This window comes from Formica exsecta, unplaced genomic scaffold, assembly GCF_003651465.1.
Source record: "Formica exsecta isolate Colony F162 unplaced genomic scaffold, ASM365146v1 scaffold2724, whole genome shotgun sequence".
Classification (NCBI taxonomy): Eukaryota; Metazoa; Arthropoda; class Insecta; order Hymenoptera; family Formicidae; genus Formica; species Formica exsecta.
The window spans coordinates 7,146-21,471 of record NW_021849988.1 but is presented as its reverse complement, the minus strand read 5'-3'; the positions used below and the strand labels follow the sequence as shown (position 1 = coordinate 21,471).

The following is a 14,326-nucleotide window of genomic DNA, read 5'->3' as shown; positions in this document are numbered from 1 at the left end:
TTTTTAATATTGAAAATCTTAGACCCTAAATAAAAAATCTACTATAAATCACTGATGATGTACGTGATATGGAACATGTTTCATTATGATTTAAAAAATATATTGAGAAAAAAAAGTTGTTAACTGGACTAAATGCGTTCAACTGATTATAATTTTTTTAATTGAAATATTTAAGTACTTAAGTCAAATACGTCATGTTAGATTTAATATGTCGTATATAATCTAAACACTTAAATATTTCAATTAAAGAAAAGTAATCAGTAGAAACATATTTAGTCAATAACTTTTTTTCTCAGTGTAATAAAAATTAATAGGATCTAGAGGGTTTTATGAGGTTTTACAGAAAACTCCTCTTTTAAACCTCAAAATGGGAAACAGTTCGTTTACTGCCTATTTGAGGTACAAAGAAGGAGCTTAAAACAATACAATATTCGTATATAAATAGAACCTATTAAAATCCTCCAGAATCCGTAGATATGAGAAAAAGGAGGTTGAAATTAGGAATGAAATTTCGACTCGAATGACGATCAGAATCAGTACAAGTTTAAACTCGCATATTTACGTAAATAAATGAAAATTCAAAAAATGACGGAATATAAGAATGTGAAACCTAAAAGTAGACATTCCAAGCTTTCAATTGCTTTTTTAAAAACTTTTCTAGCGCAATTTTTCGCAAATTTATAACGATTTCAAGTTTAACGTTTCATCAAAAATTTTGAATATTACTGAAAATGTCAGTAGCTTGATTTTAAAGAAAAAAAATTTTGTAATTTTTTTCCTTTCGTAGGGTCAAAGTATGAAGTATATACTGTAATATCCTGCAGGCGTTTTTTTTAACGATTTGGAAGCTACTTGTAGCTGATTTTATGAAAGAAGGCAAAAATGACATGTAACATTTTGTTTAAACCATCGTAGAATTTTAAAAAATTGTCGTACGATAACAAAACAGATTGCATTAAAAAGCTGAAACCTTCAGCTTTTCAACGATTCTTTGCTCATTTCTGTACGATGATTAATTCAAAAGTTATGACACTTTTTGTGCGCGCGTGTGACGCGCACGTTCAATCCACGTAACGTCTGTCAGCGCGCTCCGTAAATTCACCGAAAATCGTATATCTTGCATAAATTCTTACGTAAAAAGTATTGCTCGTTCGAAAAAAACTTATAGAATATTTCTTGTGCAAAATTGTCCACTCTTTAATTTTCTACTCCTGTGTTTTTTTTTTTTTTGTAAAATTGATAATTTAACGAGATATTGCAGAAAAACAGAATGTAAGCCCTATTTGTTTAATTATTTTTCTTAGCGGCCACTGTACAATGGTAAACTTTTTTTCCCCTTCAATCTTATGTAAAAACGAAGGTCTGTGTCAAAATTTAGCTGGCTAACATTTTTCCAAGCTTTTGCTCGATTTTTGTCTAAAGTTACTGTATACTATAGGTAACCCGAGTTATGGAAGGTCGCAACAGTATGTTGTTAAAGGTATATCTCTCGCATTCAGTGCGTATCGAAAATTCTAATCGAGTAGTCGGGTAGTTATAGTTGTTCTTGACAGTGAAACTTTTCTGGCTGATCCCGGATTAATTGGATATTGGATCATAATCGGTATGTGAATTATTTTCTAAGATTAGAATGTAAAAATAAAATGTAAGTACTTATTAACAAATATTACTAAAATATTAATTAGAAGCGAATCATTTCACTGTTGATTAATAGGCAATATTATATTGACTTATTTTTTGTGCACTCACTTATTGTGTGAAATTATTATCAAATTATTCTAGAGCAGATATTTATTCCTATAGTATTTCTGACATGGATTAACGACACAATCAAAAGCTTTACCGGCAATTGCTTTAAATTATTACATCGTACATTCAATAACCTCGAAGATGAAATTGTCGGACGAAGATTTTAAGATAGAAATACGATATTTTTAACGGATTTGATAAAAATGCGATTATATAATTTGCAATGCGTATGTTTCTATTCGCGTGTATAGGGTGTTTATTTTAAAAAATTTTCAATTTGTTTATTTTGTGACTGACTAATCTTTTCAAAAAATGCCAAAAGATCAATCTTTTTTAAAGGGAGACGTATGAGTGCGATAAATTTAATACGGTGCCACTTTATCCCCTTCGTCGGGGTAACATCCCTTTAAAAACGTGAAATGGTAATACGTGCCAAGTGGCATAGCCTGTATATTATATAAGTATACAAGTGTGACCCCGCGATCACGCGCCGATCGGCTGATCGCGACGATATTCTCGCATGTTTTGATTGCGGCTCTTACCGTTCAGATTTGTCGGTTGAATTTACAGTCAAATTTATCGATCAAATTAAACGTATCAATCTTGAACATACCGCCCGCCTTGAGATAGACGCATGCTGCACGAGCGAGAATAAACATCGTCGTGATCATATATTAAAAACATTATATTTTTTATCGAGTTTCATTATACGTGTACGCAAATAATTTTTGTTCTTTAATTTTATTAATTTTATTGTACTGTTTTATTTTATTACAAAGAGAGTTTGTCTGCACCTCTGAAAAATGACAATTTTTAAATACCACTCTCGAAGCAATGGTGTGTGAAACTGTTTTCCTCATATAAAATATAAATGATAAGATGCTTGATTGCGTTCCATTTTCCCCTACAAAACATTTTCTTCGCCGTGAAAGTTCAGCGGAAGCACGTAGGTGGAAAATGCGTTTGCATTATTTTTATAGTTAATTAAAAAATTGTTGATGCATTTGTGTGACTATATCGATTCATTCGTAAATATTGATTTACTGCCGCGTAAATGGGGTCCGGGTCCACGTTACAGCTGGCTATTTATATGATAACCAGTCTATCTAAAATCTAAAGGATAATAATCTAAAAGGGCATATGAATAGTCTTTACAAACTATGAGTCCTTAGAGAATCTACATTATTACGATCTCTAAAGGTCAGCTGCACTGTCATTGATTATTCTTAATTACGGTGTATTAAGTTTTTTTCGTCTGCAATCTCGGACGAACGGTAGTTTAATTACAGACTTTATGTATGAAAAGAAAAGAAAACTGCCGTAACAAACTGTCATTTGAAGCAAAATCTCAATGAATTAGAAATTAGAATTTTATTTTAAAAGAAGAGAGAAAGAATTGTGTGTGAAAAACACGCAAATAACAAAGTTTTCTTACTGAATACATCAATTTTATTTTAATTGAGGATAAATATACAATAACATTTATGTTTTTAAAATTAATTTATTGTTAGCTGGAGAGAAGGTAACTCTGTAAAATCGGTGTATAATGACAATTGTTTATTAACCAATTCTATTCGAAATCAGACATCAATCAAAGATTAATCGATTTTTTATCTTTACTCATTTTAGTGGGTATCTCTTTAATTAAAATTTAATATGATTTTGCAACACATTTTTGTTAAAACTGAGGTCGAGTATCTTAGAATGCGTTGTAGATGGAGAAAGAAAATTTAATTAATCATGTTTAACTCGAATGACCACAAGTAACTTTATATTTGTAATATAATAGAACGTACTACTTTTTTCTAGCGATTGTTTTTAGCTTTTTGATTATGAATTCGATATCGTGTCGGTCGTCATGTCTGCTTTAAAGCTTCATTATTCACGTAATTCTTGGTTGTATTTTTCTCTTTTCTTTTCTCTCGATATTTACCTCGTCTTATATTGCTTCATTACGCAAAACAATCAGGATTTGAAAAACTAAAGTAAAAATATCACAGCATTTTTAATGAATTTGTAATTTCCTGTGCCATTGCATCTTACCGCTTTTTCCATTGTAACATGGGAATAACATGTAAATGTAACAGTTCTTATACCTAATTTATGTTGAGATTATATAACTGTCTCTTATTTATGCAATATAACACTAGAAATATAATTATTATATAATATGGGAGTAACATGTAATGTAACAGTTGTTATACATAATTTATATTGGGATTATATAACTGTTTCTTATTCATACAATACAACACCAGAATATAACTGCTATGTAACATGGGAATAACATGTAAATGTAACAGTTCTTATACCTAATTTATGTTGAGATTATATAACTGTCTCTTATTTATGCAATATAACACTAGAAATATAATTATTATATAATATGGGAGTAACATGTAATGTAACAGTTGTTATACATAATTTATATTGGGATTATATAACTGTTTCTTATTCATACAATACAACACCAGAATATAACTGCTATGTAACATGGGAATAACATGTAAATGTAACAGTTCTTATACCTAATTTATGTTGAGATTATATAACTGTCTCTTATTTATGCAATATAACACTAGAAATATAATTATTATATAATATGGGAGTAACATGTAATGTAACAGTTGTTATACATAATTTATATTGGGATTATATAACTGTTTCTTATTCATACAATACAACACCAGAATATAACTGCTATGTAACATGGGAATAACATGTAAATGTAACAGTTCTTATACCTAATTTATGTTGAGATTATATAACTGTCTCTTATTTATGCAATATAACACTAGAAATATAATTATTATATAATATGGGAGTAACATGTAATGTAACAGTTGTTATACATAATTTATATTGGGATTATATAACTGTTTCTTATTCATACAATACAACACCAGAATATAACTGCTATGTAACATGGGAATAACATGTAAATGTAACAGTTCTTATACCTAATTTATGTTGAGATTATATAACTGTCTCTTATTTATGCAATATAACACTAGAAATATAATTATTATATAATATGGGAGTAACATGTAATGTAACAGTTGTTATACATAATTTATATTGGGATTATATAACTGTTTCTTATTCATACAATACAACACCAGAATATAACTGCTATGTAACATGGGAATAACATGTAAATGTAACAGTTCTTATACCTAATTTATGTTGAGATTATATAACTGTCTCTTATTTATGCAATATAACACTAGAAATATAATTATTATATAATATGGGAGTAACATGTAATGTAACAGTTGTTATACATAATTTATATTGGGATTATATAACTGTTTCTTATTCATACAATACAACACCAGAATATAACTGCTATGTAACATGGGAATAACATGTAAATGTAACAGTTCTTATACCTAATTTATGTTGAGATTATATAACTGTCTCTTATTTATGCAATATAACACTAGAAATATAATTATTATATAATATGGGAGTAACATGTAATGTAACAGTTGTTATACATAATTTATATTGGGATTATATAACTGTTTCTTATTCATACAATACAACACCAGAATATAACTGCTATGTAACATGGGAATAACATGTAAATGTAACAGTTCTTATACCTAATTTATGTTGAGATTATATAACTGTCTCTTATTTATGCAATATAACACTAGAAATATAATTATTATATAATATGGGAGTAACATGTAATGTAACAGTTGTTATACATAATTTATATTGGGATTATATAACTGTTTCTTATTCATACAATACAACACCAGAATATAACTGCTATGTAACATGGGAATAACATGTAAATGTAACAGTTCTTATACCTAATTTATGTTGAGATTATATAACTGTCTCTTATTTATGCAATATAACACTAGAAATATAATTATTATATAATATGGGAGTAACATGTAATGTAACAGTTGTTATACATAATTTATATTGGGATTATATAACTGTTTCTTATTCATACAATACAACACCAGAATATAACTGCTATGTAACATGGGAATAACATGTAAATGTAACAGTTCTTATACCTAATTTATGTTGAGATTATATAACTGTCTCTTATTTATGCAATATAACACTAGAAATATAATTATTATATAATATGGGAGTAACATGTAATGTAACAGTTGTTATACATAATTTATATTGGGATTATATAACTGTTTCTTATTCATACAATACAACACCAGAATATAACTGCTATGTAACATGGGAATAACATGTAAATGTAACAGTTCTTATACCTAATTTATGTTGAGATTATATAACTGTCTCTTATTTATGCAATATAACACTAGAAATATAATTATTATATAATATGGGAGTAACATGTAATGTAACAGTTGTTATACATAATTTATATTGGGATTATATAACTGTTTCTTATTCATACAATACAACACCAGAATATAACTGCTATGTAACATGGGAATAACATGTAAATGTAACAGTTCTTATACCTAATTTATGTTGAGATTATATAACTGTCTCTTATTTATGCAATATAACACTAGAAATATAATTATTATATAATATGGGAGTAACATGTAATGTAACAGTTGTTATACATAATTTATATTGGGATTATATAACTGTTTCTTATTCATACAATACAACACCAGAATATAACTGCTATGTAACATGGGAATAACATGTAAATGTAACAGTTCTTATACCTAATTTATGTTGAGATTATATAACTGTCTCTTATTTATGCAATATAACATAATCTTCTTGATATAACTCTATTTTAAGAGTTATTTCAATATTATATATATATATTGCTTGTAGTTAATTAATGAATAGAATTTAAAGATTTTATATAAAAAGGAAGAAATATATATATATATATATATATATATATATATATATATATATATATGGTTGTAACTTGGTGAAAAAAAAATAAAGATGTGATATAAGTGCAGGTTATATATATATAGAGTGTAAGAAGTACAGTGAAAAAGAACAGACTCGTCCTCTCGTCCATCTTCCATTCGAGCCGAGCATCGAGATTAATACACATCATTTGAATCCAAGGTAATCTTTTTTTTTTAAGACTAATCAATTTTTCATATGAATAAATTTCACTTGCCAAATATTTTTAAATCTGTTATTATATATAATATTACACATATTTGGTGCTCGTTATCAATAAGATGTCCAGAACTTGAAATAGCATTCATTTTACATTAAAGAACATATTATATAATCATAAAAATTGTTTTAAAGATTATGTCGATCTAAAAGACTTATATTTGTATTTACAAATATTTTCAATAAATTTCTCACATATTTAGCATGGCTTCATAATCCAGATATTAATGCAACTTAACCTCAAAGCGATTGGCTAAACTTGTTTGCATTAGGTAATTTTAAAATTCATTTAAGTTTATATATTTGATGTATAAGCGAAATATAATTAATAATTATCATCTTTGTTATGTTGCAGCAATCTGTCACAGACATATGGATGTATATATGTTTTAAATAAAAAATATATATATCAGATTATGTGGACAGCGCATTACGATTAGGTAAGTTTGAATTAAATATTGTATTACAATATAAGTGAAAAATTATATTTGGCTTTCTTATTAATATGCATTTTCTGTATCTTTCTGTTGCAGCAATCTATCACGGACAAGTTATTACTTATTAAGACGTGGATGATACATATTAGGTGGTACGTGGATGATACATATTAGATGGTACGTGGATGATACATATTAGATGGTACGTGGATGATATATTCCAATTACATGGACAACATATGGATGTATATATGTTTTAAATAAAAAATATATATATCAGATTATGTGGACAGCGCATTACGATTAGGTAGGTTTGAATTAAATATTGTATTACAATATAAGTGAAAAATTATATTTGGCTTTCTTATTAATATGCATTTTCTGTATCTTTCTGTTGCAGCAATCTATCACGGACAAGATATTACTTATTAAGACGTGGATGATACATATTAGGTGGTACGTGAATGATACATATTAGATGGTACGTGGATGATATATTGCAATTACACGGACAACATATGGATGTATATATGTTTTAGATAAAATATATATATATCAGATTATGTGGACAGCGCATTACGATTAAGTAGGTTTGAATTAAATATTGTATTACAATATAAGTGAAAAATTATATTTGGCTTTCTTATTAATATGCATTTTCTGTATCTTTCTGTTGCAGCAATCTATCACGGACAAGTTATTACTTATTAAGAGGTGGATGATACACATTAGATGATATGTGGATGATATATTGCAATTAGAGGTATGTGTTGAAATGAGTAATGCGTTTGTCTGTATAGACAGGGTGTCTGATAACTTTTGACACACCCGAAGTGTGAAGGTAGATTGGCTCAAACAGAAAAGAAAAGACCTGTACCATTTTTTTGTATAACGCTTAATAAAGAAGTTATTATTGAGTAAAGTCTGGCCAATCAGCGTCGATCTTTAGCCGGACGCACGTCAGTGAGCTGCGCGCCTGGTAGTGGTGCGCCACTGTGACAGCTGAGCGCTCACGCACACTACCAGGCGCGCGGCTCACCGACGTGCGCCCGGCTAAAGGTCGGCGATGATTGGCCAAACTTTACTCAATAATAACTTCTTTATTAGGCGTTATTCAAAAAAATGGTACAGGACTTTTCTTTTCAGTTTGAGCCAATCTACCTTCAAACCTCTGATGCGTCAAAAGTTATCGGACATCCTGTATACTTATATCTATATATAAGTTATACATATAAATATTATGCGTCCTTTACAATAGATGTAATAAGCTTTAAGCATAAGCAATCATAAGCATCCGGGAAAAAAGCCCATATATAAATATATATGAAATATATAAATAAGATCGCTATCATGCCAAAGGAATTTCAATATTTATCAAAAAGGCGGAAGAATCAAATAATTAATCGCGAACTGACTTATTACAAACATTCAAAACAAGTATATTCAATCAATTCGAATATAGCATCTGATACAATAGAAGCAGGAAATAGTAGTAACAGTAATTTAACTAATGTCGATGATACATTTAATAAAACAAATAAAATTAATATTTTGTCTCAAGATCTTAATGAAATGAGTGAATCAAGTGTAGAATCACAATCTGATAAAGAAAATAACGAGGAACATAACGTTGAAGCACAAGATCATATTTCTCATATAAGTAGTATTTCTGATTGTAGCCATAAGACGAGTTTACAAGAAGATTTACAAAAATTAATTATTGAACGAAATATTGCACATAATACTGTTAACGAGTTACTGACTATTTTAAGGAAACATGGCCATGTAGATTTGCCTAAAGACGTGAGAGCATTACTTCAAACGCCACGAAATGCATCTGTAAATATTAAATCTCTGGGTAATGGTCGCTACTTACATTTTGGTATTTTTTCTCCTTTAAAGCGATCCATACAAATATATTCTGAATTTATTACTGGGAACAAAATAAAATTAAATATTAATATTGATGGCTTACCAATTTCCAAAAGTTCAGGTAGCCAATTTTGGCCCATAATGGCATCTATTGAAGATGTAGATACGTATACATCACCTTTTATAATTGGTATTTATCATGGCATGTGCAAACCTAATAACGCTAACGATTTTTTGTTTGACTTTGTTAATGATTTTATTCTTCTTTTTCAAACAGGCATCATTGTTTCTAATAAAAAATATACAGTAACTCTTAATGCAATATTATGTGATGCCCCGGCGAAATCATTTATTACCTACACAAAAGGTCATACAGGATATTTCTCTTGCCCTAAATGTATTCAGGAAGGTGATTTTGTACGTAATAGAGTAGTTTTTCCAGAAATTCACAACATGTTACGTACAAATGACACATTTAAAAATCGTACACATATTGAACATCACACAGGTGATTCTATATTAGAAAAACTCGCGATTGGAATGATATCCCAAATCCCATTAGATTATATGCACCTTGTTTGCTTAGGTGTTGTCAAGCGATTGCTGCAACTATGGGTCAGAGGAAATAGAAATATTAGATTATCTTCAGAGGCTGTAAATTCAATTTCGTGTTATTTAATTGCATTGAAACCCTTTATTCCAGCAGAATTTGCAAGAAAACCTAGAGGTTTAAATGATATTGATAGATGGAAAGCTACAGAATTTCGCCAATTTCTGCTTTATACCGGAATTGTTGTTATGAAATTAGTATTGCCTACAAATTGCTACAATCATTTTCTTTCTCTTAGTGTTGGGATTAGAATATTAACTGATGAAGAACTATGTGTGCCATTCAACGCTTATGCGAATTTGTTGTTATTGTACTTTGTTTCGAATTACGGAAATATTTATGGCGACGAGTATATGTCGCATAACGTTCACAATCTTCTACATCTTTCCAATGATGTACAAAATTTTGGTTCTTTAGATAACTTTAGTTGCTTTAAATTTGAAAATTATATGCAACAGATTAAAAAAAAAATTACATCAATCGGGAGCACCTTTAGAAGAGTTTTGTAATCGCACTTTTGAAGAATTACAGCTTCCCATTCAATCATGTAAAATGCAACAATATCCGATTGTTTTTTATAAGAAAAATAACGCCATTTCTCATGTCCAATTCAAAAATTTTAAAATTGCAGCCAATGAAGCTGATAACTGTGCTATACTTTGTGATAAATCTGTAATATTTATCTTGGATATATTTAAAGAAGACTGTGTTTGTTATATTCGTGCAAAACGTTTTTTAAATCCAAAGGCTTTTTTTCATATACCCTGCTCGTCAGAAAGACTTGGAATATTTTTAATATCAAATACTACTACTACAGACATAATTAAAATTTCAATAACGCAAGTAAAAAAGAAGTGTTTCAAAATTAAATGTGTTGATGAAATTGGTTCTTATATTACAATACCATTGCAAGCCACTAATAATTAGATGTTATAACTTTTTGGTTGAATATATTTCAATTTTTTTCATTTTTGTATGCGTACGCTTTATATGATTAAATTTATATGCATTATATGCAATAAACGTACGATTCTTTTGTCTTTATATGAAATATTGCAAATACAAATTTTGATGGATTTTTAGTTCATGACTAAAAATATTTCAAAGGTGAGTGTATAGTATTTTACTATAACAAAGATTCATGTTTCATTTTATACAAGTTAAACAAATAATGTGAAAAAAAAGATTTGGAAGATTGTTTAATCTACATTCTGTTTGACAATTTTCTTTTTCGAAGGCCTTTTTTATAAATCTGTAATTTGTAAACACGAAGAATCGATATACAAAAATTTTATATCAAAAGTAGCAAAAGTATTATATGTATCAATGTTAGAACAAATTTGACAAGAAAATTAATCTTACAGCAATTTTAGTTTTGTTTCCATTAAAAATATTATGTTCAATTTCATTTTGTTTTTAAAATTATTGATGTTATTACGAACTAATTTCTGTTTTCAGTTTTTGAAACGTTATACATTTCCCACATTTTCCACAAGATGAGTTGTGAAAATAAGAAATATGCAGTAGTTAAATTTTTATCAGATTCTACATATTCTGAAATTCCAACAGCATGGCTTTTTAAAGATAAGGAGGATATTCAGCAATGTTGGTGGCCACCTCGAACGGCAAACAGTGCAACATTAATAATAAACTGTGAAAGTCCCGATTCTACATGGAATAGTTATGAAGTGGATATCGTAAAATATTGTAGTAAGTATTTGCATTAATATATAATCGTCAAGTTTACTACATAAAACATAAAGTAACATATAGGAAAAATAAAATCATTTCTTATGTTTTTACCTCTTAGTTAAATAATGAATTACTATCATAATATACAAATATATGTACATGCGAAGTATATGATGTAAAATACAGATTTAATTACCAGTAAATATTAAAACTATTATGCTAGTCAGTGAATGAAAAATCTAAATGTAATTTTTTGTTTTTTACTGCAGCATCTCTTGAATCAGCTCGAAAGAATGCAGCAGATTCTAATTATAGCACAACCGACGAAGAACGACTGGGCCGAGGAAAGAGGCAACGTATTTTGTATAGTCGTTTCAGCGATGAAGAAGAATATGATCATCAATCTCAACCTCGAAAATATACGAAAAGTAAAGTACCGTTGACACATATTTTACTATAATTGCGTCCGTTTTGGACACTTTCGTACTGAAAGCATTATTCTATCTTTATCAGCATATAATGAGCAATAAAGATAGATTGATGCTATCAACATGAAAATGTGCAAAGCGAATGCATATTTCCTTTATATTATAGCATAATTTTCATATAACTATTTTGCATTGTTATTGTTCACGAATCCTTGCAATGTAATATTGGAATACAAATATTGGATCCTATTTACAGAAAAACATATTAAAACTGCTGTTCAAGCAACCACCAACACTATTCAGCAACTACCATCATGTCCTCCAAACTTGGATTTTATTAACAAAGAACAACAAAACAAGATCTTAAAAATTAATAATGACAACAGACACAACAAAATTATTACTTCACAAAATGGTATTTCTTTATGATAAAAATATATAAAATATGATAATTATTATTGCATGATTATAGTAATATTATACATGGTAATTTATACATTTCTAGAAGAAGAAAATGAATTATTGATAACAACAGATATGGGAGACAAGGAGAATGAATATTCCAATCTGTACAATGTACCCATAATATTACAAGGTATATAAATTACAATATTAAAATCACCATTAATTGTAAAGCATTAATTGTAAAACTACAAACTTTAATTTTATAGGGAACGCTCCACCGATTCAAAACTTAGAAGATATCTCTAATATAAAAGGTAAATTATTTTTGTATATTATTTGTATTCAATTCACAAGTTATCATTTTGTGTATATAATTTTTTTGATCATATTGCAGATAGTATACAACAAATGTTGCGTATGCAAGCAGTAGCAAATATTACATTAAAAGATTTGCAGCAACGATTATTAAAAATAGAAAGGGCCATTAAACACCGCGCGTTAAGTCCTGAAAAAATTAATGATGATGTCATAGCGCCATTCTTACCATTAACAACAATTGAACTTATAAAAGAGTTTGATGCACTACTGAAAATATCAGCTGAAGCTGTGAGACAATTTGTAAGTACAAAAATTTTAGCAAGATTAGCACATTGATAACGATATAGAAATTTTTTATTACTATGATCACTTTAAATACATAATTTAAATACATGTCACATTTATTTACTTATTTTTTCTTCTTTTTTCATAGAAAGAGTTTTTATCAAAAACGGGTGGAAATAACGCCAGAGATAATATCCATCGTATCCTGAGGTGATTGGGGAGGATATTTTCAATTCTCCCCGGATGCGATATTGCGCGATTAATTACGAAAAGAGAGTGGACTGTATTTTCACGAAAGGGAACACTCGAAATAACGAAAGCGAAATTGACTCACCGCACGGTGCGTACCTTATAGTCTCGTAGCTCGTTTCTCGTCCCTCTTGTAAGCTCCGAATTCCTTCGTCTTGAGTGAGTCGGAGGAAAAGCAGGCGAGCAAGCAGGACGATAATAGGCCAAGCAAGCAAGACGAAGCATGCACGTCGAAAGATGCATAAGAGGCTTCGTCCCTTGTGGCCTGGAACGGCCGTCCTCAAAACTAGTCTGTGCAGACTAGATAACTGCGTCTCTTCGTGAGGACCACTGGCGAGCGAGTGCCGTGGGTCCTGCAAGCGTTTCGCAAGCCGAGTAAAAACTCGAATTTTCGGCACGAGTATTCATCGATGGATCGATGAAGGCAGCACCGATTAGTGAGTTGATAAGAGATCTGCCGCCCGATCCCGATCCACCGACTTCTCGCGCGATAATCGATAAACATGCAAATTAAACAAAGCAAAGACTAATGATTACAATTACCCAAACCAATATTCTATTACTACTACTAATTGTCAAGTGATTAAGATTACAACTATCAATTAATGTGAGCGCCAAACAACTCTATTAAAACTTTGTAAGTTTATTATTTATTTTAGTTTGTACGTCATCAAGTGCGTGCTACAAATGAAAATGTTACAGCTGTGGACAAAACAACATTTCTAACAGTACCTTCAACTGCATCTAAACAAATAGTAGATTATTATAATCCGTCTATTTATGAATCAATATTCAATTATCGTGTTGCAAAAAATATGATTTGAAATATAATGAGAATATTTAATCTAATAATTTTATAAATCATTTTCTTGAAATATCAAATAAAAATTTTGTAAGTGAAACTATGTCCGAGTTTTCTAAATCGTGTATTGGCTATATCAGTAGTTGGGTTATAAAAAAGTTATTAGACAAAAAACATACACAAATAAATTGTGAGATATGCCGTTATGCCCTTATTCATGAACCTCAAATGCATGATGATATAGTTATTGATCTCCTTATTGCTGCAAAAAACAAAAACGGTCTTTTCTTTCCTAGCAAATCAGTAAGTGATATTTGTCTGTACACTGAACAAATGTTCAGATATGTTTTAAACCAAAGTAAATCGATAC

At 29.2% G+C, this 14,326-nt stretch overlaps 1 protein-coding gene and 1 long non-coding RNA gene across 4 annotated transcripts; both read left to right on the top strand.

Annotated features, from left to right (window-relative positions):
* The first annotated feature begins 6,659 nt into the window (after positions 1-6,659).
* On the top strand, positions 6,660-8,020 carry LOC115237116. Its single transcript, XR_003884309.1, has 4 exons — positions 6,660-6,801; positions 7,214-7,298; positions 7,392-7,602; positions 7,975-8,020. It is a non-coding gene; the product is annotated as an uncharacterized LOC115237116 (long non-coding RNA).
* A 21-nt stretch (positions 8,021-8,041) lies between these two features.
* On the top strand, positions 8,042-13,134 carry LOC115237113. 3 transcript variants are annotated; one of them, XM_029809968.1, is made up of 8 exons: positions 8,042-8,058; positions 11,236-11,487; positions 11,739-11,897; positions 12,154-12,312; positions 12,403-12,492; positions 12,569-12,616; positions 12,697-12,920; positions 13,054-13,134. In XM_029809968.1, exons 2-8 carry the CDS (start codon positions 11,274-11,276, stop codon positions 13,117-13,119), a joined length of 960 nt encoding a protein of 319 aa, XP_029665828.1. In that variant the 5' UTR covers positions 8,042-8,058; positions 11,236-11,273; the 3' UTR covers positions 13,120-13,134. The 3 variants fall into 3 exon arrangements, 2 of the variants coding, with proteins under 2 accessions (XP_029665828.1, XP_029665829.1); XM_029809969.1 differs by lacking the exon at positions 8,042-8,058 and adding an exon at positions 8,641-10,884; XR_003884308.1 differs by lacking the exons at positions 8,042-8,058; positions 11,739-11,897; positions 12,154-12,312; ... (2 more) ...; positions 12,697-12,920; positions 13,054-13,134 and adding an exon at positions 8,641-10,884 and having other exon boundaries at positions 11,347-11,473.
* Positions 13,135-14,326: the final 1,192 nt, after the last annotated feature.

Bases quoted from the DNA above. Each gene is read 5' to 3' on its own strand.
- LOC115237113 (XM_029809968.1), top strand. From the start codon at position 11,274: ATGAGTTGTGAAAATAAGAAATATGCAGTAGTTAAATTTTTATCAGAT. The intron at 12,313-12,402 runs GTATTTCTTTAT...ATACATTTCTAG, and splicing joins AATTATTACTTCACAAAATG to AAGAAGAAAATGAATTATTG. The intron at 12,921-13,053 runs GTAAGTACAAAA...CTTTTTTCATAG, and splicing joins CTGAAGCTGTGAGACAATTT to AAAGAGTTTTTATCAAAAAC.